Here is a 27,158-nt window from a genome sequence, read left to right as displayed (position 1 = left end):
GCAATCACAGAACAGCAATAATATATTAATTTCACGAGCACCTTAACTCTGGATCCCTTTACAATTGGGTCCCGCCACGAGAAGGGAGAGCAAATTCTTGTCATTAAAAAACTCCCCGTGGGACAGACCCTGATCTCCTTTGGGTGGCAGAGAGATGCCCGTGGGTGGGGGCACCTCACGCTCCCCTCTCGCCCTGACTCTCCGTGCAGCCCAGACACCAGAGGCGAGCGAGGGTCCGTCCTTCAAAACACAACTGCCTGCAAAACAAGGGAGCGCAAGGGGGAGAGCCGGGGCAGAGCTCAGCACAGCCAGCGGTTGGGATAACTTTAACTCGGCACTTTGGATTCTGAATTTCCTCTGAGCTGTTTACAAGGGCTGAAAAAAAACTTCCAGCCCTAACCCGCCCCCCCAGCACCGTCCTGATGTTGCCCAGAACATCTCCCTCATCCCTCCCTTTCGGGGAGAAAAAAAAAGGGAAGGAGGGAGGAGTGGGAGAGAGGAGGAGAGAGGGAGAAAGTGAGCTCACGTTCACACATTGGTAAAGAGGCTGGTCTTGCAATGCCTTTGAATATTTTACTTTTAGGCAGTTCCCCATCAGTCAGCCACACACATCCGAGCCGAGCTGAAGCTAACTACAGCCATGGACAGCACTAGGAGATCTGAAATCTAATCGCATGCATCATACCTCCGGGATATTTTTTTAAATTACATATATAAACACGCTGACAGGCAGCCGCGCTCGCACACACACATATACATCCACACGTCGGCAGAGCCGCCAGCACCCGCACGGCCGCTGAGCAAACACCTTGTCTCTTCTCGCAGGATATACCCGCTCACACACATCTCTCTTTATCTCCTCCTGGCTTCCTGGAGGATTGTGCCGGCTGTTTTTCATGGAGAAAGTCCAGGGAGAAATGGAGATTGAGAGATGGGAAAGAAGTGAAGAGATATCAGATGCAGAAAAAAAGGTTATTCAAGAGACATGGAGCAGAGTATATGCAAACTGCGAGGACGTTGGGGTCTCCATACTCATCAGGTATTTAAAAAAAAAAAAAACAAAAAAAAAAGGAAGCAGCAAATCCAACTAAATCTCTTTATAGCTGAGAAACAGGCAGAACAATATATATAACTGAACTGAAATGAATGACAGCGAGTGGGGAGCTGGCTGGGTGTATTCGCTGGCTGGGAGCAGGCAGGGTTTCACAGCACTCCTCTGATTTCCACACCTTTGAGCCGGGTGGCGGTGGCGGGGGGAGCGGGGGGAGCCGTGCCGGGGACTTTGGGGGAAGCTGCTTCCCTTGCAAAGGTCACCTTAGCCGGCGGACGGAGCTGGGGGGGCAGCGGAGGTGGGGGCAGAGCAGCGCCAGGCTCTGCTCGCCGGGCTTGGGTGGGTTGGGGATATTTTTTTACCCCCCAGTTAGCGGCGTGCGGATGGCATCGGTACGTAGCAGGCTGGCGGGTGAAATAATGCAAGTTGGGAGCCAAGATAAAACCCAAGCAGGTGTGTCTCGGAGGGCACCATCTGTCCCTCCGGTGGCAGCGTCGGCGGGAAGGAGAGCGCTGAAGTTGGCGGTGGAAGAGGGGTGTGGGGGGCACAGGCAGGAGAGGGGGCGGGGGGGCAGGGACCCAGCCGCCCCGGGAGCGGGGTGCGGAGCATCGCCCGACGGCGCGGGGCTGTGCGGCAGAGATGGGCAGCTCACAAGCCCCGTGTCCGCGCCTGAAACCAAAACGGGGGAGGTGGTCTTGAGGTGGGGAACAGAGGCAGGTGGGTTTTCTTGCATTGTCTGGGGATGCGACCCTTGTCCGGGTACCCCGGGAAAGCGCCGAGTGGAAATCCCACGGGGTCCCGCGGACACCGGGAGTTTGGGGTATCGGTGGGGTGCAGCACCAGCAGGCTGTTTCCCTTATTTAAGAGGGGAGAGGAGGACGGGCAGGGCGAGGAGAGGGGCAGGCGAGATGTCTGCACTGACCTGTTGGCAAACAGGAAAGATGCTCTCCGGAGAGACAAAGCTCCCACCACCCATCCCGGGGACCAGCAACACAGGGAACTCCCTGGTCAGGGTCCTGCCTGGACCCAAGCCCAGGCACCCCAGACAGGAGACAGGAGACTGGGTTGTGTCCTTCCCGTTTTGCTCCTGCAGCAGGGGACTGTGGGTGCTCAGAGAACCCCTTGGATGGATGCGCTGTTTATTAATAATCATCCAAAAGTTTTCCAAGAGGCTGAGAGCTAATGCCCCGAGCCACGGGATCTGCAGAGAGCAGAGGCTCCCCAGACATGCCGGTGAGCAGAGCTGGTTCCCCTCCAGGCTCACTGCCAGCACTGCAACGGGATTTTCCTAGCAAGAGCCCTCCGCAGAGAATCCAAAATGACATTTGAGTCCCCTCTCCGCCTCCTTCTCAAACATTTCCTTCTCGCAGAGCCAGCTGACGGCTGAGCCCATTCCCCCACGGCCGCCCGCTCTGTGTAGCCGACCGGGGCGGTCTGGAGGTGCGACAGCCCTGCGGCTGGGGACACCAACCCGCCTGGGCTGGGTTTGAAGCCCACACATGGCAGAGGTCTGGGGGATGCAAAATTCCCCTTTTCCCCATCCCATGAGCTTCGTCAGGGGGCTTGGCCAGCAGCTGTGCACAGCCAGCTCCTTGCCCGGCACCCAGGTCATGCCATGGCCCCATCTGTAAGCGCAGTCCGGTGTCCCCCTGCCCGCAAGCACAGGGAGGTGGCCAGGTGCCTGCGGCTGGCGCTGAGGGACTCGTGGCAATGCCATAGGGGATTCACCCAGGGCAGCTCATTGCTTTTGGTGTCCCTGTGTGCAGTCACAGAGCTCGGAGCAGGGCTGGGGACGAGGCGCAGCGAGGTGCGGCAGCAGGGACCATGTGGCCGAGCTCTGGTCCTGACTTAAACTTTCCCAGTAGAAGTTTCTGGTCCATTTTTTTTTTTCTGGGGAGAGTTGTGGCACTGTGATGAGGGGTTTCCCCCCGCTGTGCCAACAGGGCAGGACTGAGCTGGCTCCTAGGGTGAACGCCGGCTCCTTGGGAACCTTTACATGCTTGGCCACGGCACGTGCCCTGGCACATCCCAGCTAAACCCACTACCCACTCCCTCAGCCAGAGCTTCCCTGGGATGCTTAAAGTGAGGTCTGGACTTTTGGTGCATGTCCCTGGGGATGGTGGTGTAATTTGGGAGAGCTACCATCCCCTCCAGCAGCACCGGTTGGAGCAGCGCACCTACCTGCATCCCTGTGCCACGGCTCCGGTGGCCGAGCGGACCCCCGGCAGCAAACCCTGTCCCCAGAGAGGGCTTCGTGCTGCTGCCCTGAGCCCCGCTCCCCCGTGAGCTCCGACGAGCTCAACCTGAGCTCCCTGGGGAAGAGCGTGCCTGGCGAAAGCAGGGCAACCCTGGCCGGGGTTGGGAGCACTGGCAGCAGCCGCTCTCCTGGCTGCGTTTCCAGCTGGCATCAGCTGCCGGGAGAAGTGGGTCATGCGTGGAGGCCGCCGGGAGCCCAGGCAGTGCGGGCGGGCGGCAGCCGCTTCCCAAGACATGATTCAGCAGCTCCAGAGGTCGGGGCTGGGGAGGGGGTGGCGGGCGGCCACCGGTGCGGCGCGAGCTGACCTGCCCAGCACGCTTTTGGGTGCACACTCATGCGATGTGCCGGGGCCTGAGAGCTGCCCCAGCCAGCCTCCGTTGCTTTACTGGTGCAGGGCTAGTGTTGTTCATCGCCTTGCTGGGGAAACTGAGGCAGAAAGTGATGTGCGCAAGGGTGGCCGGGAAGCGGGAAGGGGGATGCACAGCTGTGGGCCCCAGTTTGGTGCAACCCCACTGTGTAGACTAGGAAAAGCGGGCAAATCTGTTAGGAGCCACATTTCCGTTGTGGGGGTTGCAACTGGGGAGTTGCCTGTGTCTGGTGGCAGAGGGTCTCTCCGTGCTTTCCTGCTCTGACCCCTCTCCATCCCTTCGGAGCTCCTGAGGGCAGGGGATGACTTTTTCCCCTGTGGGAAGGGCTGGGGGTTTGCAGCACCTCTGGACATAAGGGGTTGAAATGAATCTGGGGACTGATCCTGTGCCCCGAGGGTGGAGGCAGGGGGGCAGCGATGCCCACCCAAAAGGCAGCAATGGGGAGGGCTGCAGTGCCGGTGTCCCGCAGGAACCCGGTCCGGCTCCCTCTGCCCCTCCTTCAGCCCCTTGCCCAGCAACCTCCTCCTCCACCCCCAGCCTTTCCATGCTTTGCAGATGGAGAAACTGAGGCACAGAGCTGGGCATCAGGTTCCCAGCCCTTGTGGCTGCTGCAAGTGCTTGAAGCCATAGCAAACCCCTGCAGTCCTGCCAGCAGCACGGTGGGGTCCTGATCTCTCAGGGCCTCTGGGGTCCTCGGGGACATAAACATGAATAATGGGGACTTCTGGCTGAGCAGCCACTGGACCATGGGAATCTTCGCTGTGTGGTTAAAACTATGTCACTAATTGACAATTTCCTCAGTGGGGGAGCCTTGCGGCGGAGGAAGCACAGTCTCCTCGACATGCTCATCTTCCTCCTCGGGAGCTCAGGGGCCTCTTCAGGCTCCATCTCGCAGCCAGCGCCTTAACCCTTGCTGGAGCTGGAGCTGGAGCCTCGACCTGCACATCTGGGGCCGTGGGTACTGGCTGGGTCACTCCCAAGTGGGCACGCTGGCCAGCACGGCTGGGAGCCCTGGGCTGCAGCTCACCTGTAGCCTCCCCATGTCCCTGGGCTCGTTGCTGTGCCTCAGTTTCCCCATCTGTAGTTTAGGAATCAGTCCTTTTTGAGAAACACCCCTCACTAGAGAGTTCACAGCAGGGGAGCCCAGGCATGCAAGGGGAGCAGGGCAGCCTTCAGTAGCTCTGGCACCTACATTAGCCCTTGCTGTGCGGCACAGGAGCCCTTCAAGCACGCGGCCGTCGCTCCCCAAGCATCCCCCTTTCTCTAACGCCCTCACAATGGTTTATTGCCAATACCCCATGCTCCGAGACTGTGCTGGGGGATGCAAGCACCCAGGCGGCTCAGCCCTCCCCCTGACCCCCTCTGCAGCACGCAGGGGCTGAGAGCACCCAGGTGAGCGGGGGTGAGCATCAGCGGGGGCTCGGGACCCTCGCTCCTTTGCAGACCCCAACTAAGCCTGGGACGCCAGGGCTAAAACCGCCGCCTGTCCTGACCATCACATGCGTTCGCTCCCACACCCACGCACACGTACCGCGGTCACAGATGTGGGACCACAAAACTTTACAGATCCCATCAGGGGATAAAACCCAGGGATAGTTTCTGTTAGCTCCCAGGCAAATCCGCACCAAGTGTTAATGCCATGCCAAGCGCAGGCAACGCAACCTGCCGCAGCCACTGCAGGCTGTGCTGCGTCCATGGGGTTTCTCCATCACTGTTCCCTCCGTCTCCGCTCCAGACCCATCAGCTTTCCGAATTTCCAAAATTGTTACCTTCTCCACCACTCCTGATGTGCTCTTTCCCTCTCAGGAGGTGTAGGAGGGGAAGCAAAAGGATTGCCAATGCAGAATCAGGCCCCCGGATTTTGACAGCTGCTTAGTCTGAGCTAACACACCTGGGTTCAGACAGTTTGCAAAGAGCTTTGAAATACAAAAGCATCCTTGGATGCCAGATGTTATTGTAAGTTTTAGGTTAAAATAGCAAAGATCCCAAGTAATGAGTCTGGGGATGCAGAAAACCCTTTTTTTTCAGCTGAATCTAAAAAAAAATTGGGTTGAATCCACCCAAAAATGTCATTTAAAGAAATTATTTTGCAGCCACCCCCAAAGCCAACATGTGTTTTGTGGAGGTGTCCGTAGGGAAGGGGTCCGTTCCTGGCTGCTGATGGGTGAATTTCAGAGCAAAGCAGCTCAGAGAGATCCCCTGCTGCAATATCTCGCTTGGAAAAGGGCCCAATGAAAAGACCGACCTTCTGTGAGACGATGTCCCTGTCCCACAGCTTGTCACACGCTTGCAAATCATTGTGGCCAAGCTGGAGAGATGTTTTTCTGAAGACAAGGAGAGCCCGAGAGCAGCAGGGCTCTGTTCTGCTGACGAGGCCACGCACGAGGAACGTTTTCCAAAACAACAGCCCCCTCCACGAGTGGTGAAGGGGGCGAGTGTGGGTTTAATAAGCTCTGTCTAGAAACAGCCCCTTTTCGTACGGCTGCGTTTTCTCTCTGATCACAGCACCTGGAAGCAGCCCTTTTGGCTGCTTCATGGCCAGGGCAGCTGCGTGGGGATGCCCGCGGCACATCCCGCACCAGCCACGGCCTCAGGGCTGCCAGCAGCTCTCGGGGTGACCTGAGAAGAGCCTTTCCCATGTCCCCTGTCCCAGGGCTGCCCTTGCATCGCTTGCGAGCCACGCAGGGCTAGAAAGATCCCACTGGACACCCTGAGAGCTGCAAGGACATCCCTGGCCAAGGGAAACAAAGCCACAGGGGGGTCGAACGCTGTCTCTGGATGGTTTCCCTGGCTATGGCTGAGGACATGCTGGATGTGTTGGTACCAGCCCTGAGAATCCCTCCCCTGGAGCAGGAGGTGAGGCCCAAGTCTCTGCTCTGCTAACCGGCTCCGTTAATGAGGCTGCTGCAGCGGAGCAGGGCTGTACCTCCGAACGCGGCTCAGCGAGCGCTCATCTGTGGAGTTTCAGCGCTCATTAAAGGCAGGGAAATGTCAGGACAGCCCTCGCTGGGCTGGCAGGCGCTGAGCGCGGCCGGGGAACGGGGAGTGCTGGCTGGCTGGCAATCCTGCTGGAGCACAGTGCCGGGGGCGAGCGGCCAGCAGAGCCGCTGGTAACGCCAAGCCAGGGCTGCTGGAAATCGGCACGGGAGCATTGGAGAAGAGAGGCAGTGGCAGATGCCAGCAAAAATCGGGTTGCCAATTTTGCTGGACAGATGGCATGTCCCGGCACAGGGACCACATCTTTGTGAATCTCGGTTACCCCTTCTTCCACCCCCAAACCCCTCCAGCTGTCCCTGGGGGTCAGGGACATGCAGCCGGGCTCCAGCAAGCTCCGTCCTCACCGTGCGTCTGCCTCAGAGGCAAGAGTCACATTTTAGCATCATCTTCTAATACCCATGGACCCTGCTGAGCCACACTGACCCCGCTTGGCAGAGCTGCAGGAAGGGTGCCCGGTGCGGGGGGAGATGCTGGTGGTGGGGTGGAGGGGGCCGACATGGCCGTCCCTGCACGCTGCTTGTACCCAGCGGGCAGGGACACAGGCAGGGACAGTGGGTTGGCAGCAGAGAGGGGCAGGGACACGCGTGTGGAGGATGAGGATGATGCTGTGGATGAAGGCACTGAGCGAATGGGATCACAAGGACCATAGGAAACTGGAGGCATGTGGGAAAGCCACTTTGGTGCTGTTAATTAATTTATCTGATGAAAGCTGCCTTTACCCCTAGCCTAAAGGTTCATCTACGTGGCCAAGAGGCTTTGAGCTGAATCCACATGCGTGGTAGGGGAAGACAACAGCAATGAGGACTCAGAGGTGTGAGTTGCGCACACATGAGCAGGCAGGACGTGCCCCCGGGGGTTGCTAGCTCATGCCCAAATGTATTTGCCTGCATCTTTGCTGCTGGGTCCTCTCCCAGCCTCACCGGGGTGTCCTGGTCCCTCTGTCCTGGGGCTCTGCAGTGCCTGGGGCGTTACAGCCTCCCAGCACGGCTCAGCGTTGTGCTGGAGTCTGCTCCTGAGGCTTTGCAGCAGGATGTGGGCTTCACCTGGAGGAAGGCCAGCTCCACCTCTTCTCCCTCAGCTGTAGAAGAAGTTGAATTTAGCATCAGTGTGTGGACCAGCGGCTTGGGCCTTTTCCCTCCTGCGCTGGAGCTGCTGCCCACCACCACCTCCACTGGTCTGTGAGCCCTCGGAGAGAGGACATGGGCAGAGCTGTGCTGCGGGGGGCAAGCAGGCACCAGCCTCTTCTTACTCCAATTAGTTTGCCTTTTTCTGTCTTGCTGGGCGGTGGCATTGACATGGCTGCGACCTTTCTCACCTTGGGCTGGGAGCTGTAAATGCAGGCAGCACCCAGCAGCTCTGCCCCAGCCTGAAAACAGGACGATAGACTACAGGTGGCTGGGAGGAGCAGGGGGAACGTGCAGGCAAAGAGGTGAGACAGCCCTCAGCATAATAAATAGCAGCACCACACACCACCTGCCTACCCATTATCAGCTGCTTTGTAGGCACCCAAGCAGAAAGGAGTTGGAAAGAGAGGTTTGAAAAGGGATGCGGAGAGACTCCAGGCTGCGTTAGAGAGAGTTTCTCCCACGCAGAGGGACGAGGCGAGAGAAAACATGAAAGCATTGGTAGGAAAATCTAGCAAAAAAAGTCTACAAGTGCTGGCTGGGGGTTCAGCTGAAGCCTCCCAGCAGCTTCAAGGGCTCACTAGCCCTTTTGCCCGCAGTTTGCAAACAGGCTAAGTGAAGCATCGAGGGTTTAGGTGCTTGGGGGGACCAAGCGAGCAGCTTCCTTCCTCTTCCCAGCTGGAAAAGGAAGGAGATGGCTGGGCTTGAAAATTTTCTCCGTGCAGGGTCTGGGGAGAGGGAGGAAGATGGGGGAGACGGGAGGAGAAGTGGTGTGTCTCCTGAACAGAAAACAGGTTCCCAGTGACTGCAGCGGTTTTGCACCTTAATTATTTCCTTTGGCTCTGCTACTGGGAACGGTTGTGTCCTTAAAGTTGTTAAAAGGGGAAAAGAGAGAGGAAAAGCAATCCTGACATCCTGTCCGTTGGGTCCAGATGTAGCTTGCAGCGTACAAATTGGCGGGTGCAGAATGGAATCGCTTAAAAAGAAATTTAATGAGATCGCTATGCAGGCATCTGGTTTCTATCAATCATCATTTTGTGTGATATGTAATGGTAAATATCATCTTTTTAATGATTCCAATGAAGAAAAAGAGCCCAAAACACACACACACACATAATGAGCCAACCAAATTCCAGAGCCTGAGATGTTTGAACTCTCAAAAAATGTTCTGTAGATGGAAAAACCCCAACTGACACCTCTTCTAATTCGCTAATGTTTGAGTTATTTTATTTCTTCCTTTTTTTTCTCCTTTCCTCTGGTTATATTTAACCTTTGTGTTAAATTAATCTTCTCTGTTTATTAACAAATACCACTGAGCGAGCCTCCTTCCCTCTTTTTCTTGGTTCGACAACTCAAATACTTGCTCCAGGCCAGAAGTTCTTGTCGCAGGCGCCTGCCTTTCTCCAGCCCTGCAGAGAGGTGCTGGCCGAGGAGAGGTGGCTGCAGGTCTCCAGCCGGCCATGGATTTGCTTTTCAACTTGAAGCAAAGGCGGTTTGGGCTCCCCTGTTCCAGTTCTCCATCGATGAAAGCGAGCAGAGAGCGCATGGGGTTGAGCACGTGAGCCAGGGGTTTGCTGGTTTTACGTTCCTCCAGCACCACTGCCGACCCTCTTGAAGGTCCCTTAGGAGGCTGCTGGGCTCAGCTCCCATTGGGGGCATCACCTTGAGGGTCTGCAAAGTGGGGAAAGGTTGGAAACCAAATATTTGGATCTTTCACTGGCCTGGTCTCACCCAGGTTGGGGACTTTTTGGGGTTTAATCAATCTTTGCTCCTGGCGTAGCTGGCTGAAAGCAGCAGAGAGGTGGAGGTGATGCCGTGGGAGAGGCACGAAGCCTCTGCTCCAGAAGGGCATTGGCCCCAGTGGCTCCTTTCGGCCCTTCTCTTGGACAGGGGGGATGCTGCGGCTCCTGGCGGTGCGGGGGTCAGCCCCCCTTGCTGTACCCCTTCTGCTGAAGGCCTGGCTCAGACCAGGAATTCTTCTGAGCTCATTCCCTGGGTCTTGACAACATCATGCCCTTGAGCTGAGATCAAATAGGGCTTTTCAGGGAACTTCTGATGGTTTGGGATTCAGAGGCTTAGGCGTGCATTTACCGGCTGGCAGCCTCCATCCCCTGCGTCGGGGCAGTTTGTGGGTAGCAGGTCCCACTTCCAGCAGCACCCCCTGCTCCCAGCGCCTGGGGGGACACCTGCCAGAGCCGGAGCGTGAGGGGGAAAAGATCTGCTAGCAGGGATGGCAAAACCCTTAGCTCTGACCTCGGCGGGGTGTTAGCTGTTGATAGCTGGAGGGCATTGATCTCAATGGCCGGCTGGAGCTGCAGGCTCGGGGGTGCAGCAGCTTGCCCAGAGGTGGGGAGGGACAGGGGGGAGAAGGATGCTGGGGCCAGATGGAAAAAATACCCCCATTAAAACAGAGAAGAACATTTGTCCTTCTGTTGGGAAATGCTCGGGGCAGAAGTCTTGAATCCTGGGAACGGTGCTATCTGCGTGGCCCCAGCTGGCTCTGTCCCGCAGTCAGGGGACCGGTGTCCGTCCCCAACCACCTCTCTGACAGCTCCGAGCTGAAGGGTATGGACTGAGCATCTCTGTGGCGACAGGGGCTGGAGACAGCCGGGCCTGGAAATTATTTCTCCTGAGAGAGACCAGATGTGTCAGGAGGAGCTTTGCCGGGGGGAGGCTGCACAATAACAAGAGGAGTTTTGTCACGGGTCCCCTCCAGGTTTTAAAAGCAACACCTTATCTCCCCCTTTCCACCTTCCTTCCTCCCGCACCCTTTCCGCCGCACACTCTTCACACCTCCGAAACCTATTTTGGGCCGTCTGATGAATCCCAGATGCCTCGGGGAAGCAACAGAAGCGGTGGTGCACTCCAGGCGCTGCTTCACGCCGCTTCCTTGGCAATGCCCCCAAGCTTTTGCAAGCCAACAGAGCGGGGGAAGGAAGGGAAGGGGGGAAAGGAGAATAACGAAGTGGTAAACGAGCCTGCTCCTCAATATTGTGATTATTCGTGGAGTGGTGAGTGGGGAAGAGGATCCCACCTGGTCCTGGAGGGAGGTAGGGATGGTTGGGAAACGGGGTGGGATGGGTTCACATGGTTTGGGATGGTGCTTGGGGAGGGGGTTACGGCAGCCTGGGAGAGGGGAGGAGGCAGCCAGGTGTCTGGAGCCAGAGACAACGGGTAGGATGGGGGACAGCCCTGGGAGCCGTCTGCCACCTCCTGAGCATCCTTCGCTGGCTCCAGTCCAGGTGAAGGGGGGCCCAGGAGGAGGCAGGGAGAGCTGGAGGGAGGGGTGAAAGGGGGGAGCAAATGCTGCTGCTGTTTTCTCCCGTGTAAATCGGGTGGAAGGGGGCGTTTAACACGACTTGACTGTTGGCCCCGGCTGCTGAGAGCAACTGGCTGCGCTGCTGGCATGGATGGTGCTGATATCAGTGGCCCCAGACCTGCACCTCCCCACCTCGTGCCCTTCAAACCCCCCGCAGCCTTCCAGCTCCCCAGGGAGCTCAGCATGTCAGCTGCAACTGCAGCTTCATTTGCTTCAGCTGCATTTCATTGGGGTTTATTTAATCCCACAGAAAAGAGGGTCCTCAGCCCTTCAGAGGGCTGGGCTGGGTGTTTGGGGCATCCTGGTGCTGGGGGAAATGGCTCCTGGCATAGATGAGCAGTGATGTGAGCTCAGGGCTTTGCTGGAGACTGGTGGGGCTGATCTGTGGAAGTCAGGGGCATCCTGGGCAGGGGGAGACTATTTTGGGTGGCGATGCAGAAATAAAGCCCATGGGGCTGGGAAGCTGCTGCGGGTCTGGGGAAGAGGGACAGGCTGGCAGGGATAAAGAGAGGTTTTCGTGCTCATCTCCAGCTCTCTGAGGCAAGACATGGTGTTTTGATGTATGTGGGCATGTATACAGCATCTGGCATGCCTGGGTGGAGTCTCTAGGTATCAAGAACTCTTTTTCCTCTGCTTTGTAGATGAATATCCAGCTGCAATGCCCTTGTAGCAGATAGGGAAGGTTGGGGAGAAAAGCATTAACCTGATGATTTTTAGGCAGCTGAATGCCACAGGTCCCAGGGAATTCCATAAGAAAACCAGCCCTGGCTGTGTTAGATGCAAGGGGGTGGTTTCCAGCATCTCTACTGCTCCATACTTTGCTTTATCCTCTCAGTTTGCTCTCGGTCTCCTGATGGTATTTCGTGTCTACCTTCCTCTTGAAGGTTTTTTGTCAACTTCCCATCAGCCAAGCAGTACTTCAGCCAGTTCAAGCACATGGAGGACCCGCTGGAGATGGAGAGGAGCTTGCAACTTCGTAAGCACGCTCGGCGGGTCATGGGTGCCATTAACACTGTGGTGGAGAACCTCAATGACTCCGAAAAGGTCTCCTCTGTTCTGGCCCTGGTGGGCAAGGCCCATGCCCTCAAGCACAAAGTGGAGCCCATCTACTTTAAGGTAAAGGATGGGAGCAAAAAAATCTCTGGGATGCTTTAGAAATTAGGGAGAGGGCAGGAGAGAGGGAGCCGTGTCGAGCCGGTGCTGCCTGTCCTTGCCCGGAGGAGGTTGGCTGGTCATGGGGATTGCTCCCCACATGGCTGCAGTGTCCCACTGCGATGCTGTCCCACACAGACTACCACTCCCAAACGCAGCCAACGCTGGAGCATCGAGTACCTCTCCCTGCCCAGGGAAACCCACCTGCCTGCGTCCTGCCTGAAGCCCCTCCGGCATGGTTGTGGCCGTATGTCCCTTCTTTTAGAAATCAAGCATGATAGGAGGGACTAAATAATTTGAGGTGCCCAAATTAGGGAGATGCTTGAACCTGCAAGCAGCACCCCATCATGCACAGGTCTCAGCCTCTCCCCTGCCCGGGCAGGCTGGTTACGTGCCCTGTCTGTTCCGTGGGGTGTCGACAGACCTCCTGAAAGTCCGTCTGTCCCACAGAGGGTTGTCATTCCCAGAACTCAGCCACAGGATTAAATTGGGGTTTTTTTTAGGAAAAAACTGCATTTGCTGTTAGCCACTCCCTGAAGAGTTATTAACCCCTTGCTGTCTGCCCCACTCCAGAAACTCACTGGTGTCATGCTGGAGGTCATTGCTGAAGAATACGCCAACGACTTCACCCCGGAGGTGCACGGCGCCTGGACTAAGATGAAGACCCTCATCTACACCCACGTGACGGCGGCGTACAAGGAGGTGGGCTGGGCGCAGTACCCCACCGCCACCCTGTGAGCGGCCAGTGGGGCCGGGCGAGGGGCAGGGAGGGCTTCGCTCACCCCAGGACTTCACTCTGGTCTCTTCTCAAGATCTTCGCTCAGTCTGGGAAGCCTGGTAGGGCCAGCTCTGTTAGCTGCCAAGTCACAATTTGATCTCCATGGGGTTTAAAAACAAACTAAATAAGCCAAAAAAAATAGAACCACAAAGGGTTTGGGTGGGTCGGGGTGAAGCAGTTGCAGGGGACGCTGGAAGGGGATGCAGAGCATGAGGGGAGAGCGTTGGTTGTTGGCTCCATCTTACTGTCCTGGCCCATCCATCACCACCTCCCAAATCCTGCACCTCGCTTGCGCCATCTCAAAGTCCCTTGCACAAGCTCTGCTGCGCAGCAGTTATGTGCAGCCCTGTTTGCTGACGAATGACACGACCCTCGTTTTCCATGCAAAGCCCCCGGGTAAACCTGACTCCTTGCTTTTGGGGTCGCGATGCTTATGGGGACCGCCAGCTGCCCGGCTGTCTCCAAAAACGCTTTGTTTTGCACTTTCTCTACTCACCTGGCAGGGTGGCCGGGCTGGTGGCTGTGGCCAGAGCCCATCTCAGCTGTCCATCACCCTGCATCGTGGGCCGGCAGCAGCCCTCGCCTCTCCCCGTCATCCACAGTCCCTCTCCTTGGCCGGCTGTTGCAAACTCTCCTGGGGCTGGAGGGAGCGAGGGGGTGGGAGAGACGTGCTCCCCCAGCATGAGAGAGTGGGGAAGGAGGGGGATGCCTTTGGGCTGCCTGCCCGCATGGCTCGGAGCACGGTGCGTAGGTGGGATCCCTGTGCCAGGTGAAGGGAGCTGGTGAGCCCACCCGCCTCCCGTCAGCTCCCATGGGCAGCAGGGACGTGCGTGAGGATGGGCTTGGGGGGCACACGTTGTGCCGTTGCCCCGGGAGCTGGCATGCGTAGGTCTGTCTGTCCAGCAGCCAGCAGCAGAGCAGTGCAGGGATGCAGAGCCAGGGCAGCTCTGCCCTGTGTGGTGAGAAGGGGGGTTCAGGCTGTGATCAGGAGGGGGAAAGATGAAGTGGACATAGCAGGAGGGATTCCTGGGTCCCTGCTCTGTTAAAATGAATAAATAACTTGTTACATAGAGCATATTCCTGCCCTCTTGGTGAAACTGGGTTCCTTCAAATAAAGTGCCTGGTAGAAATCATCCCATGCAGGAGCTGCGTCCCTCCTCAGGGGCCAGCAGCGTTCCTGCTCGTGCCTGGCAAAGGCCTCTTCCTCCCCCCCCCCCCAAAACGAGACATGGCTGCAGGGCTCACAGCACTCATCCTGCCTCCAACACCGACTCTTCCTGAAGCTGTGGGTGAGTCTGCTTGGCTTCTGCCTCAGTTTCCCCTTTGGTTACAAAAAAGGGAGGAGGAGCAGCCCTGTTGCCCCCTGCACACATGTGCTCTGCTTGATAGGATGCTCTGGGGACTGATGGGTGAAAGTTTGGGGATGAAGCATCAGATGTGCTAGGAAGCTTTGGCATCCTTGCCACCCAGTATTTCCCCAAGTGTCTGTGTTATTTTTAGAGCTCTAATGTTAAAGGCAATGTTACCTATTGAAGTGGGAGGGGGGGTTCCCTTCTGAGATTTCCTCTGGCCTCATTCCACTATTGCCCTTGAGAGCTTTCTGGGAGAGACCAGCTCCTCTCCTGGAGGTTGGCTTGACAGGCAGCAAGCCCACGGTCCCTGGCTGGGATCCCCGTGGGTGCCCTGGGGACGTCCCCCCTGCCCCCACCATGGGGACACTGCTGGCGGGGACAGCAGTAACCCTGCCTGGCGCTGACCTCCCTCCTCCGGAGCAGCCAGCCAGAAACTCCTGCTTTGCTCACCCGCAGCCAGTTCATCTGTGCTTTTAAATATCCCCAGGGATATACTTTTTTTTCCTGTTTCTGGTGTTTTGCTTCCATGCCAAGGGGCTCCTCTGCCCCCCAGCCCCGGCACCGCGGGGGGTGGCCAGCACCGGGTGCCCGCTCTTTGTGGAGTTTTCCCCTTTCCTCCGCCGGCTGTAACATCAGGTTTCTGCTCAGGATCTGTGGGAGCCCATACAGAGCGGCAAACCCCGGACTCCAGCCCTGCTCCTTCCATTGCTCGTGCCAAGATGCTGGCACAGCCCACACCTGGGCAGTGACCCTGGGGGACGACTGTTCGAAGTGGCAGTGGGGGAGATGTCCTCTCCTGTTCCTCCGGGCTTGCTTAGATGCAGCCCAGAGTTTGTGCTGTTGCCTGGTGCCCTGGCTCTGGGCAAAGGGGGACCTGGGGAGGGCTCTAAACCTCTTGGCTGCGTTCCCCAGCGCTCCTTTGCCTTCCTACAGAGCCCTGGGACCAGGGTTAGTCCCAAAACAGCCCCAGGACTCTGCTAATGCCACTACAGCCACTCTCTCTGGCCTTGCAGTTCTTTCCTCACTGTATCCCACAGTAAAACAGGTGGAGAGGAGCGATGGCACGTCCCGGCTGTACGTAGAGGCTTGGGTGAAAATAACTGCTCAGGGCACGGCTGTCCTTGGCATGGCAGCATGCAAGGTCAAGGGGTTTGTAAAAGGAAGGGACAGGCACAGGGTGACAAGTGATGCTGCTTTGCTGATGGGGCGGGCTGTCATTTAGGGTCAGCACCCCCAAAATTCAGCCCACCAGCCTGCACCCGTGAAGGTGCCAGCAGCTGATGCCTCCGGCTCACGTCCGAATGTCAAAGCAGCTGCTCATCCCTTGCACGGTTGGCGGAGAGGTGTCTCAAACATCAGCTGCTGGCCGGTGTCAGGATTAGGCCCATGCAGATGGGAAAAGACCTGTTCAGTCATTGACTTTGCTCCAGTGCAAGACTGGAGAGAGATCACTTGGAGCAAGACTGTTAGATTTTTTTTTTTTTGGGTGCATCACGAGACTCCCACGAGCACAGTTCCACCGATTTCTGCCAAAGCCTGGGCCAGCAGCACATATTTTCGATGAGTTCATATACTCCCCGTGCTCTGCAGATGCTGGGCCAGGGATGTTTCCATACAGGGATGTTTCATCTTTAGACAAAGTTCACACATTAACCTTTGAAGTTAATATTCTCCAGGTGGGGATTTTATTTTTCAGTGTAAACCCTTCTTCTCCCTTCCCACAACCAAAATTGGGCCCAGTTGCAATCAGCAGGGAAGCGATTTTTGGGGTGGCTGGAAGGTCCCCATGTTCATGCCTGACCCACCCCCGTGCCTTGGCTTTGGGGGAGCAGCAGTGAGGTCCCCCCACCTCACCTTTGAACAGGGCTTGGTTTCTTCTTTTTTTCACATCCCTAGAAAAAACTGACCCATGACCTTGTGCGCCCACGCGTGTGTGTGCTGGGCTTTGGGTTTTTTCCAGGCACATTTTTCTAAAGCAAATCCAGATGTGTGCAGCTGCTGTCCCTCGAGGAGCCCCCCCATCAGCCAAATTGCAGGCCAGTCGAATACATGCAAACAAAACCAAGTTTATTTTTAACAGCTCTGTAGGAAGTAAGATGAAGTGGGGAGGGCGGCCAGGGCAGAGCTCACGAGGGGAAGAGATGGAGATAAAGCAAACGCCCCCTCTTTGCCGCCCGCAGCAGAGCAGGCATGGCTTAAATCAGGGAAAATTCTCATCTGGGGAGAGATGAAAATGAACAGAAAAAGGAAAAAATACCATTCCAGAGTGACAGGGCTGATAAATGCCGTGTGGAAGAGCAGAAAGGGAGGCCGGGTCTTGGCTCTGAGCGTGGCTCTCTGGTGCACATGCGTGCACATGCCTGCACAGCTGCTCCCTGTTACTGCCAGCACCGTTGCTCCCCCCCAAACCCACCGCAGCTGGCTGGGGACCCCCTTATCCCCACTTCCCTTCAGGCTCTGCTTGCTGGGGCACAGCATTTCACCTCCCAGCGTGCCTGGGCTGAGATAAAGGTGCTGCCCGTGTACGCTTTGGGCTCGGCTTTGCTTGCCTTGGTGGTGGTAGGTAGGGATTGACTTGCAAAATTGTTCCCCTGAAATTCACAGGTGAGAAGCTGGGGGCTCAGGGCACGGTGCCAGCATGTGCTGGGGACCGGCTGGTCTCTCCGCTTCCCTGGGTGTGAGCCCTGTCCCCCCCACCCCATTCATCTCCCCCAGAGACACTGCCTGACTGCTCCTGCTTGCTCTGCTCCTCCCTGATGCCCTCGCCATTGCAGTTGTCCCTGTGCAAGCCAGCCAAGCTCAGCTCAGAGTTGCTGCCCCTGTAACCAGGGCAGGATCCGGCCCCTGGCACAGCCAGTGCCTCTTGCATTAGCATCAGCGCTGGGCTTGGACCCATGACCCCAGTGGGAAAGTCTTTGTGCCCCCTGCCAGCAGTAGATGAATGGGCGGGGGGGGGGGGATTTGGTGTCCCCAGGGCAGGGTTCCCCCACCCCGAGCACCCTGTCTTGGCTCCCTTTGGGTACATCTGCTCATATCAACCAGCTTGAGTCCCCCCACCCCAAGTTCAACGCTGCGTTTGGTCAGAGGGAGCTCAGCGCTGGAGGGAATGGGAAGCATTGGGTTGTGATGGGACACAGAGCCCATCCACCTGGTCCCCCCTCCCTACGGCCAACACTCACGGCGGCATAGCTCCATGTACACCCGGCCAGCTAGAGAGACACCCCAACGCCACCAGAGCCGTTCAGACAAGGAACCCTTAAGGAGCTTGTGCCACCGCCCTCATCTCCTCTTACGGCAAGACGAATCCCTGCGGCCGAGGCATCTGAGCTGCAGGCTCTCCCGGGGGAATCCTCTTGCATCTCTGCCAGTTTGCCCCAGTAAAGGGGATCCCAGCATCTCCTCGCTCTCTGGGGAGGTGCCCAGCGACTTCAGTGGGGACCAGATTTCGGCTGGCTGGCCTCCGGCGCCAGGGCTCAGCCTTCCCTGCCCCTTGCCGTAGGGAAGCCGCCCTGGTGCACTGCTGGCAGTGTGAGGACTGCTCGGGGCCAGCGCCAGCGATGCCAGACAGATGGGTGGAAGGGAAACTCATGAGCTAACCTTGGACCAACTTATTGGAAAGGGAGGGATAAAACTACCCGCCTGGGTCTGACCTATTTAACAGACTGCGACGCTAATTATTTTCCATAGCTGAAGTTGTCTCTAATTGTTAGTATGTCTTAACCAGTCCCACAGACGTGAGCCGGCGTGGTCTGATGTAACTCCGTGTCTTTCCTGTTACTGCTGCAGATACTGTTCATGTACGTGTTTCTCGGCGCTTTCGTGCTGGTTTTATACATGCCGTCTCGTGTACGATGGGTGTAACTTGTTTTTCTTTTTGTAGGTTTTTAGTATGTTTGTAACCGGACAGAATGGTGTTACTAAACCAAAACTTGTATCTTCAGTGGATAAATCAATCAAACCCCTCCAGCTCTTCTTGGTTTCTTTCCGGCGGGGTGGCTGCGAGGCCGGGGGGATGCGGGGGGCTGCCCTATGGCCAGGCACGTCTGTGGGTGCCTGCTTGTTCTGGGGCACTGGCGAGGGAGCTTTGCAGCTGGAAAGCAGCAGCAAAGGGGGGAGACGTGCCCTTTACTGCCCTTCTGCACCAAGGGTGGCAGAGGTGCCGGGTGCTTTACTGGTGGGCTCAAGTGAGAAGGGGAAGATCTGCTCCTTCTCTGCACTCTTTGCTTGGCTTCCAGGTAAGTTGTGCAAACCTCTGGGGGCTCCCCCTGAATCAGGAGCCGTTCCCCTGCCTTTGCCAGCCCGGCCAGCCCAAAATGCATACAGGGAGGATGAGCTGCATGGGATCAGCCGGGGACTTTCCCTAGCAGACGTCTTAAGGCTGATACGCAGCCTCCATGGCACGCGAATCCAGGCAGGCGCTGAGACGAAGGCTCCTGTCCACTGTGGGAGGCAGCGGGGCAGAGCTGGACGTGAAACCTGTGGTGATGGTGGCCACAAGATGCAGCAGCCACAGCCTCCAAGGACTGTGAGATAGTTCCCAGCCTTTAAAAATAACAAACAGCTCCCTGAGCAGCAGAAGCCAAGTTTTCCATGGCTCTGTCCCATGCGGTTCCTCCTGTGCCTCACGCTTCGGCTGAATCACATTGCAGTGGGATGGGTCCCAGCACGGTTGGGTCACATCGTGGTTTCCCTCCGTGGGTCTTTCCAGCTCCCTCTTTTGCAAAACAGGCCTGTGAAGTATTTGAGACCTCTGTCAAATTTGGCTGACACTGGCCAACCTTTTCAAAGTTGTTGGCAAAGGATGGATGGACAGAGAGACAGATGCATATTATGGTCCCATAAGCGTCAAAGCTTGGAAAAGAAATCCGAGCAAGCCTTTTTATTGTGCTCCTCTCTGCTGATGCTAAGTGCAGCACCACAAGTCAGAATGGGCTTTCAGGAAAGGGAAAGCTCATCCCACCGGGGTGGTAGAAACCACCAGCACCTGGCCACAAGCAATTTTAAGGGGAGCAATCCCAGCTTAGGACCCTGGTCTGAGGCTGGGGGGGCCTCAGTGGGGTCTGAGAAAGAGGAGGGCAGAGATCAGTGCCTTGGAGGCTGCCCAGGGTCTTGGGGAGCCTGATGCTGGGTTGTCTCCTGTTGAGCTGAGGGCAATGATGATGTTCTCCAGCCCTGCACGTGGCAGGGTAGCTCTTGCGTAGGCAGGCACTTGAGCTAGTGCGGGGTTCCCGAACTACAGGGGCTGGGGTGGCCATGCAAGGGGAGCCTATTTCTTCCCCTACAGCTTAGCCAAAGCAACCCCAACCAGCCATGGCATTCAGAAGGGAACCAAAGGCCAACCCACATGGGGAAGGGAGTAACTGCCTGGTTCAATCTGTCTTCTCCTGCTGTGTCTTTTTTTTTGGGGAAAACTGCTTGGTACTGTTAATGCAATTAATAAGCCGTCCTTGGAGTCTCCGCCACATCCTGTATACGCTTCCAGGCAGAAGCGAATGGTCAGCAAAGCCCGCACGCTGCTATGCTCCAGATGGGAAACATTGGCTTGGAAACCACAAGCAAAAGGACTGGCTGGCTCAGGAGTAGAGAGGTTGTGGTGGGGACCTGAAGCTCTTAGACCTTTGCACGCTGGTCTGAGACTAGCCAGAACCAGTGATGGCCGGAGGGTGCTGAGACGGGGCTGGTTTTTCCAAAGGCTTGTTGAAAAGGAGCTGGGAATTTCAGCATTATCTTGCAGGGAGAAAATATGTACACAGCCCTTCACTTCGTACTAATATTTACCCCCAGATCCCGTCACTTCAGGGTGGCTGTGATGATCGTGCCGTGACCTGGACCCTGCGGCCACGCCACTGCTCTGCAAGCGCTGATGGAAAAAGAGACAGGGTGGGAGGATGAGGCTCACAGTGCACTGGAAAATTGGCCTAGGTGGCTGGGTGATGGGCTCACACCCTCCTGCTTCCCTGTGCCCGGGGGGGGCTAAACCCATCTTGTTTCCAAGCGTCACAGCCTGGGGATGCTGCTTTCCAGGAGGCAACCCTCACCCGAGGGAACCGGAGGAGATCCAGCTCTTAGACACCGCCTCGGTGGTCCTGGTGATGGGCAGTGGAGGGAGAGGGGAATTTGATAGCTGAGGCATGGCACGGGGTGTGCTCCCAGCGCATTTCCCGTGCTCCAGCCCTGGGAAAGCCCGTCCGCCCCACACCGCTGGCCACGGGGGCTAGTGCTCCCTGCCCAGCGCCTGCCACATGCTGGGGGAACTGCAGCTTCACAAACCAGGCACAGATTTGGCTCAGAGGTGGCACATCTCTGCCATGTGTCCATATCCCACCTGCGCCCAGTGACAGCCAAGGGGAGAGCCAGGAGGTTACTGCAAGGGACAGAAAGAAATACATCTGCAAGGGGGAGATTAAAAAAGAGAATATGCAATAACTGCACTGCACAAATACCTATTAAAACCCAGCCTGCGGGAGCTGGCGGTGAGGAGAATTCCTCCCTTGTGTGCTGGGTGGCACAGGGTGAGAAACCTTGGGAGATTGAGCCTGCAGGCTCCCACCGGCTTGAAGGACACATCCCTTCTTCTCCATTATCTGCATCAAGATAACAGCCAGGAGCTCCAGACTTTGCTGTACCAACCGCCTTATGGCCACCCTCACCAGCGCGGGGCTTTTGGCTGCTCCTTGCTCAGAGCAAAGCCCCCGGGGGGGGGAAAAAAGCAGGAAAAAATCATCCCACCCCAGTGGGACTGACACTGAGCAGGAGCCGGCCCTTCCTTCCGCGCCCGGCTCCTCTTCAGCTGCGCCGGCTGATATGGTTTATCTGAGCAGCACTGAATGTAAACGCTGTCAGCGCTGGGATTAATTCCCTGGAGTTTGGCAGCCGAGAGATGAAATAACAGCGCTGGGGTGGGGGGGAGTGCACATCTCAGACTGAAAAATCCTCCCGGCTAATTTACAGCCAGGTTTCTCTTCTCCCAGGCACACTTGAGAGAGAGCAAAGCGAGGGCAGAGGGAGGATGGGGGAGAAGACCAGGAGGAGGAGGAGGAGGGTGGCTCCAGGGGGGCAGGCTGCCTCCTCCTCCTCTTCCTCCCCCGTAGGACCCAAGGGAGTGGGGATGATTGGGAAAGCACACTTGCCCCATGCGCAGGAGCTGGCCCCGTGGCGCCCAGAAGCGCTTGGCCCCACCGGCAGGGACGCGGGGGGTGGTGGGGGACACAACCCGCAGCGCCCAGCCCAGCCAAATCGCCCTCTGGTTTTGCAGGACCCCCCGGGTGCCGGCGGAGGAAGCAGCGCTGAAGGCACTGAGGTGCTCCCGGAGACCTGAACTCGAACAGCCAGCACCGTGCCCGAGAGAGGAGCCTCCCTCTGCTTTCCGCTCGCTGCTGGGTCGGTGCGCGCTGGCCTTGGGGGGCAACTGCCGTCCCCACACGAACGAGCACCGGCTCCCCTCTCTTTGGGGAACAAACCAGCACAAAGCACGTTCCCGTTGCTTGGCGTATTAAACACTGCGAGATCACCCGAACCGAACAGCTTTGCTGCTGGGAGGATTCCCATCCCCATGCGGATGGGACATCTATTGCTGTTTATTACAAATCCTTTTCATTAATTGACAAGTATATTTGCTTTAAGGGAAAGCTTTAGAAAACCGCTCCGTGGATGCTGGTGTTTGTATGTTTGGTCAGTTTTGAGGCTGATGTTCCAAACAGCTCCTGAAATAAAATAATCATCGGGCTCTGCCGCATTGTTGTGGTTTTATACTTATATAGCAGAGGGATTTGTTTTGGGGATACTTTTCTAAGCAATAGTGTGATTTTCGTTTACTTTCTTTAGAAAGTAATATGAAGGAAACTGTATTTCAGCAAATAACTACAAATACTTTCACTTATTTTTATTGTTTTCTTGGTAGAGCAAAAAAATGGCTGGACAAAAAGCCCGGTAGTGCATGAGCAGGTAAATTGCTTTATTTCAAACTTAGGAAAGCCCATGTCTCATCTGTCTGCCAACAGCTGTGCATCACTTGGGGCTCTGCTACCAGCAAATTATGATTATGCTCAGGATTTAACAATACATTTGATATCTACCTGCATATAATGTAGTCCTATAGATGTATTTTGGGGTCTCAGCGCTGCTCGGGAGACGCGTGGCTTCATGTGCCCTGTGGTGCTGCTGCTGTTCCCCCTGGGGCCGGCTGCCCTGCCGCTCGCCGCCCTGCCTGTGCCCTGCCTGCTGCCTGCTGCCAGGATGCGGCCAGGCGCTTTCCGCTGAGCTGCTTTCTGTCCCTTGCAACAGAGCATCCCTGGCCCTCGTCTGCCAGGGCACCAGGTGACATCCGCACTGGCTCTGCAGGTGACAAGAGGGTGCAAAAGGCAGGGAGCAGGTCCTGGAAATCGTACCGTCAGCTTTGGGAACCTGATTTAAAAAATAATCCTAGTGATGACGGCTGGACAGGGGTCAGTGAGACAGCGGCCGTCCCCCCCTGCATGAAAATCCACCTGTGCCATGGTCCACTTTGGGAACAGAGGCTGGCAGAGGGTTTGGGGTGATGACGGAGAGGGGTGCCTGCAGGGTTGGGGTGTCTGCAGAGATGTTGTGCCTACAGGTACTGGGGTGCCTATGGAGAGACAGGGTGCCAGCAGAGATGTGGGTGCTGACAAGGATGCGCCAGGGAAGCGGCTGTTTTGGCAGCCCAGCCTCACTCTCTACCAAACACCCATCTCCCCTGGGGTCCTGCACTGAGGGATGCTGAAGCCTCCCTGGCCCCAGCCCTTCCCAGCTAAGAGCGGCCGGGGCTGATGGAGGGCTGCGGTGCACAATCCGTCAGAGCTCTGCTTCCCGCAGCAGCCCGGCTGCTGGATGCAGCTTGGCTCGGCGCTGGCGGCAGGCAGGTAACCTCTCCGAAGGTGAGCACAGATGGCTGTGCAGGTAAGCACCGTGCTGCAGCCTCCGCTCAGCCTGGCATTCATGCACGGAGCCCAGGCACAGCTCATCCTGCTGTCCAAGCAGCAGCAGGGGAGAGGTAGGCAAGGCAAGGGGGATGCTCAGGGACAAACGGACGGCTTCTCCACCCAGCTCGCCTGCCCAAGGGCACCCAGCAGGCAGGAAGGGTCAGCCTCTTGCAGAGCTGCTGTTCCAACAGTAAATGTTGCATTCAGCTGCACAAACCAGAACCACCCCTGGACAGGAGACAGCCGCGGCTCAGCACCAGGGCAGCCCAGCATCTCCCAGCCTGGCCTGCACATACAGGATCAGGCTCGGCAGAAGGAGCTGCTGGGAAGGCTGGATAAATAGCAGCGGGCAAGGAAGATTGCTTCTCAAAGGTCACTGCTTCCTCCACGCTGCTGTGAATTCGCCCGCTTCAATCCCTCCTCCTCCCCGCAGCCCCTGTCCCAGCAGCTCCCGCTGGCCCCAGTGCCAGGGGGCGAAGCAGCCTCCCCATCAAGCCAGGCTATTCCCAGCCTTATCCTCTGACTGGGCAGTCATTTCTACTGGAAGAAAAATCCCCAAAGCCAGACCGTTGTCCTTGCAAGATTTGCCAAACGGAGCAGGCGGCTCCCAAGCTCCTGCCCTTTCCTGCTCCACTAAATCACCTCAGAGCCCTCCCAAATGTTTATTCTTTGGGAAAGCAATAAAAGAGAAGGAAACCCCAAAAGACAAACTCCCACCAGCCTGCCTTTGATTGCATTTGATATTGTTTTATTTCTTAATGCTTTCCCACCGCAAGCTGGCCGAGGAGGAGGGGAGGGCAGGAGGAAACAGTGCTTGAAGGGGGTAAAAATACAAATTTCCCACTAATATCTGGGCCTGGAGGGGTCTGTGCACTGCTAGGGTGGCTCGGTCAGGACCTGGGGGTGACAGTGCCTCTGAGGATGGGAGCTGGGGTCCCCAAGCCCCCCGGGCTGTGGACTTTGAGGTGAGTGGGAGCATCCCTGTGTTTGCAAAGGTGACCGAACACGGGGCAGCCACAGAGCACGGCACGGGTGGGCGATGGGTGCTGCTCCCCACCTCCCAGCCCCTCGATGGCCGGGGCAGGGGAGCAGCAGGGATGGGCAGGTGAGGACACCGTGACAAGCTCCGTCTGCCGCACAGCCGGGTGGCACCGCTGCCACCAGCACTGTGACGCCGTGGGAAAGGCTTTTGGGGGGCTTTTCCATCCGCTCTGCCCTCACAGAACCAGACCTGGGTTCCCAGTTTGCCTGATAGGAAAAAACTTCCCCCGTCTTTGCGTGAAGCACCAAGAGCCAGGTGGTCCCACGGTGCCCCGCGTCCCTCGGGGGCTGGGCAGGGGTGACAGCCGTGACACCCGGTGCGGCAGCAGCGGGGATGGGGGAGTGGGGCAGCAGTCGCCGGTGAGATGGAGGCGAGAGGGAAGGGAGCGCTGAGCGATGGCAGAGGCTGAGCATCCTCTGCTGCTGCTGGAGCAGCTCCCGCCCCGCTCCCAGCAGCGCCGAGCACGGCCGCGGCCTGGCCCCTGCCGTTCGCACCGGGAACGGCAGCGCTGCAGGCAGCCAGCCCCGGCACCGGGCGGCTTTCACGCTGGCACAGCGGGCAGCTGCCTGCCAAGGGGCTGTGCTGGCTTGCAGCGGGCAGAGGTGATGGTGGCAGCAGGGACAGGCATTTTTTTAACCCTGAGTGAGATGAGCCGGAGTGAGAGCGGGACATGGCGGGGGCCAAAGCAGCGGCGAGGGCGGGGGCAAGACGTGTCCCCTCCGTGAGGGGCTTTCCCCCAGGTTGTGTACCGAGAGGCTGGGGGATAAGGGGATGGGGGGAACAGGCTCCTGGACACAGGAGGGACACAGATGGGACACAGACCCATCTGCCTGCATGTGGGAGCAACTCAAGACAACCCAGGGGATCTCACACCCAGATGGGGGGGGCTTGTGAAGAGCCAACAAGAGGAAAAAACTCCTGGAGAACCTGGACTGAGACATTTTAGGAAGCAGTTGATGTGTTGGAAAGACAAGGAAACCCTGGACTGCAGCCCCAGGATGGGAGCATGGGTATTTTATGACACAGAAACTACAAGGTTGTGAAAACCAGAATCTTTCTCCCTGAGCATCCTTGTGATGCTGCCTCTGAAAAGCCGCTGGAGCTGGTGCCAGGCTCCCGGAGCCCCCCCGCAGGAGGGGGCCCACCCAAAAAGCCATTCCCTGGCTCCATCCAGCCCCAGCACATCTCATAACACTGACTCCATCCACCTGTGTGTCCCAGCCAGCGACAGAGGGTGCCTGGCGAGCAGGGAAGGTCAAACCCTGCAGGAGGCAGGGCTCCCTCTCCCCGGGGAGCAGGGCAGCCGCCCGGCTCCATCAGCTCTCCTGCAGTGGGACGGCTGCGGTGGGTCCCCATCAGCACCCAGATTTGTGCACCATCATCCTTGGGAGGAAAAAAACACACCTGCTCTGAAGGCAAATGCCCTCTTCCAAACATACTTGGATTATCTGAGAAAAAGTCCTGCTACAGGGATACCAAGGCCAAGGGAAGCGGGGCTGAGCTTGCCTGTGAAAATCCTCTTTAAAATGCCCCGAAACCTTGGCTTTGGTTTCTAACGAAACCCGATGCTGCTCAGATCTCCTCCCCGCCGGGCACTGCAATGTGTCTCACGTCCAGAGACTGGACCTGCCCTGGCAGCAGCCTTCGGCGGGCAGTGAGCAGCAGGACCTTGCCTGGCCCCAGGCTGCTGGGGACGGATCCCACCCCGGAGGATTTCACAGCATAACAGGGAAGGATGGCTCCTGCCGAGATGTCCTGGCCCTGGGCCTGGCATGTCGCACCGGGGGCTCCGAGCAAGTCACCCAGTGGCACCGCTGCAGGGTGCACCCTGCACAGGGAGGGTCTCCCAACGCTGGGGTGTGCAGCGCTGTGTCCCCTCCCTGCTTTCTTTTGGGGACAGGCCAGCCGGGACATTTCTGGCCGGGCCGGGCTGTGAGGAGGTTTGCACCGCAGAGGGAAGTGCTCTGCAGAGTATCTCCCCGACGTGTTGACGCAACGCACTGACATTGCTGCCTTGGGGGTTTTTTGGTCATTTCTTTCGCTTCCTTATTGCCCAACGCTCTGCGGCGTTTGCACAGGTGGCAGTCACCGTCCTCTCTTTCTCTCTGTGGGCCTTGCCAGCCTGCACGGGGCTCTGCCCGGCTCCTCCACCGAAGGACACATCCTGCAGGTCCAAGCCTTGGAGCGGGATGCAGGCAAGGCCACGGCAGCCATGGTTTTTTGTCGGCTGTTGTTTGTCCCAGCCAAGGACAGGCTGATCTGTCCTCTCCCAGACGCAGGGAGAAGTCGGTGCCTGGCATCTTGGCACAGGTCCCTGCTTGCCACCTGCCCCAGCTTGCAGCTGGGGACACCCCCACCTCACCCCTCCCTCACCCCTGAGTCACGGGCAGGGAGCATCCACCTGCCCCACGGCACAGCCTGCGTCGGGGCGTCCATGCCCAGCCACCCACCCCGGCACCCGCCGGGCTCTCCCCTTCTCCACCCGCTTCAAAACACAACTTCAAAGGAGCTGGGAGGAACCGAAACCTTTTTCTACCCTTTTTTCTACCAGGAACTGGGAGCAGATTTGCTGAGCCAGAACCCATGGAAGTGGAAGGTGGAGGGCCACTGCGGGCACGAGGTCAATGCCCATCAGTGAATCCAAGCTGGACCTGAGCTGCGGCGCCCAGGGACAGTTTTAGCACAGCGGGCTTGCTTGAAGTGTTCTTGTGCAGGTAAGATAAATATAAAGGAAAAATGCAGTTTTGAATAGCGAGGCAAAGTTAATTCCTGGTCCTGC

General features: G+C 57.5%; 1 protein-coding gene across 2 annotated transcripts; it reads left to right on the top strand.

Annotated features, from left to right (window-relative positions):
* The first annotated feature begins 553 nt into the window (after nt 1-553).
* On the top strand, nt 554-22,093 carry CYGB (cytoglobin). Of its 2 annotated transcripts, XM_072881206.1 has the most exons (4): nt 554-1,039; nt 12,001-12,232; nt 12,842-12,970; nt 21,654-22,093. In XM_072881206.1, exons 1-4 carry the CDS (start codon nt 897-899, stop codon nt 21,714-21,716), a joined length of 567 nt encoding a protein of 188 aa, XP_072737307.1. In that variant the 5' UTR covers nt 554-896; the 3' UTR covers nt 21,717-22,093. The 2 variants fall into 2 exon arrangements, with proteins under 2 accessions (XP_072737307.1, XP_072737308.1); XM_072881207.1 differs by lacking the exon at nt 21,654-22,093 and having other exon boundaries at nt 556-1,039; nt 12,842-18,360.
* Nucleotides 22,094-27,158: the final 5,065 nt, after the last annotated feature.

The sequence above is a fragment of the Ciconia boyciana genome, chromosome 16, assembly GCF_034638445.1.
Source record: "Ciconia boyciana chromosome 16, ASM3463844v1, whole genome shotgun sequence".
NCBI classification, from domain to species: domain Eukaryota; kingdom Metazoa; phylum Chordata; class Aves; order Ciconiiformes; family Ciconiidae; genus Ciconia; species Ciconia boyciana.
Note: the sequence above shows the minus strand (reverse complement) of the source record. Positions and strands in the feature narration are given on the sequence as shown.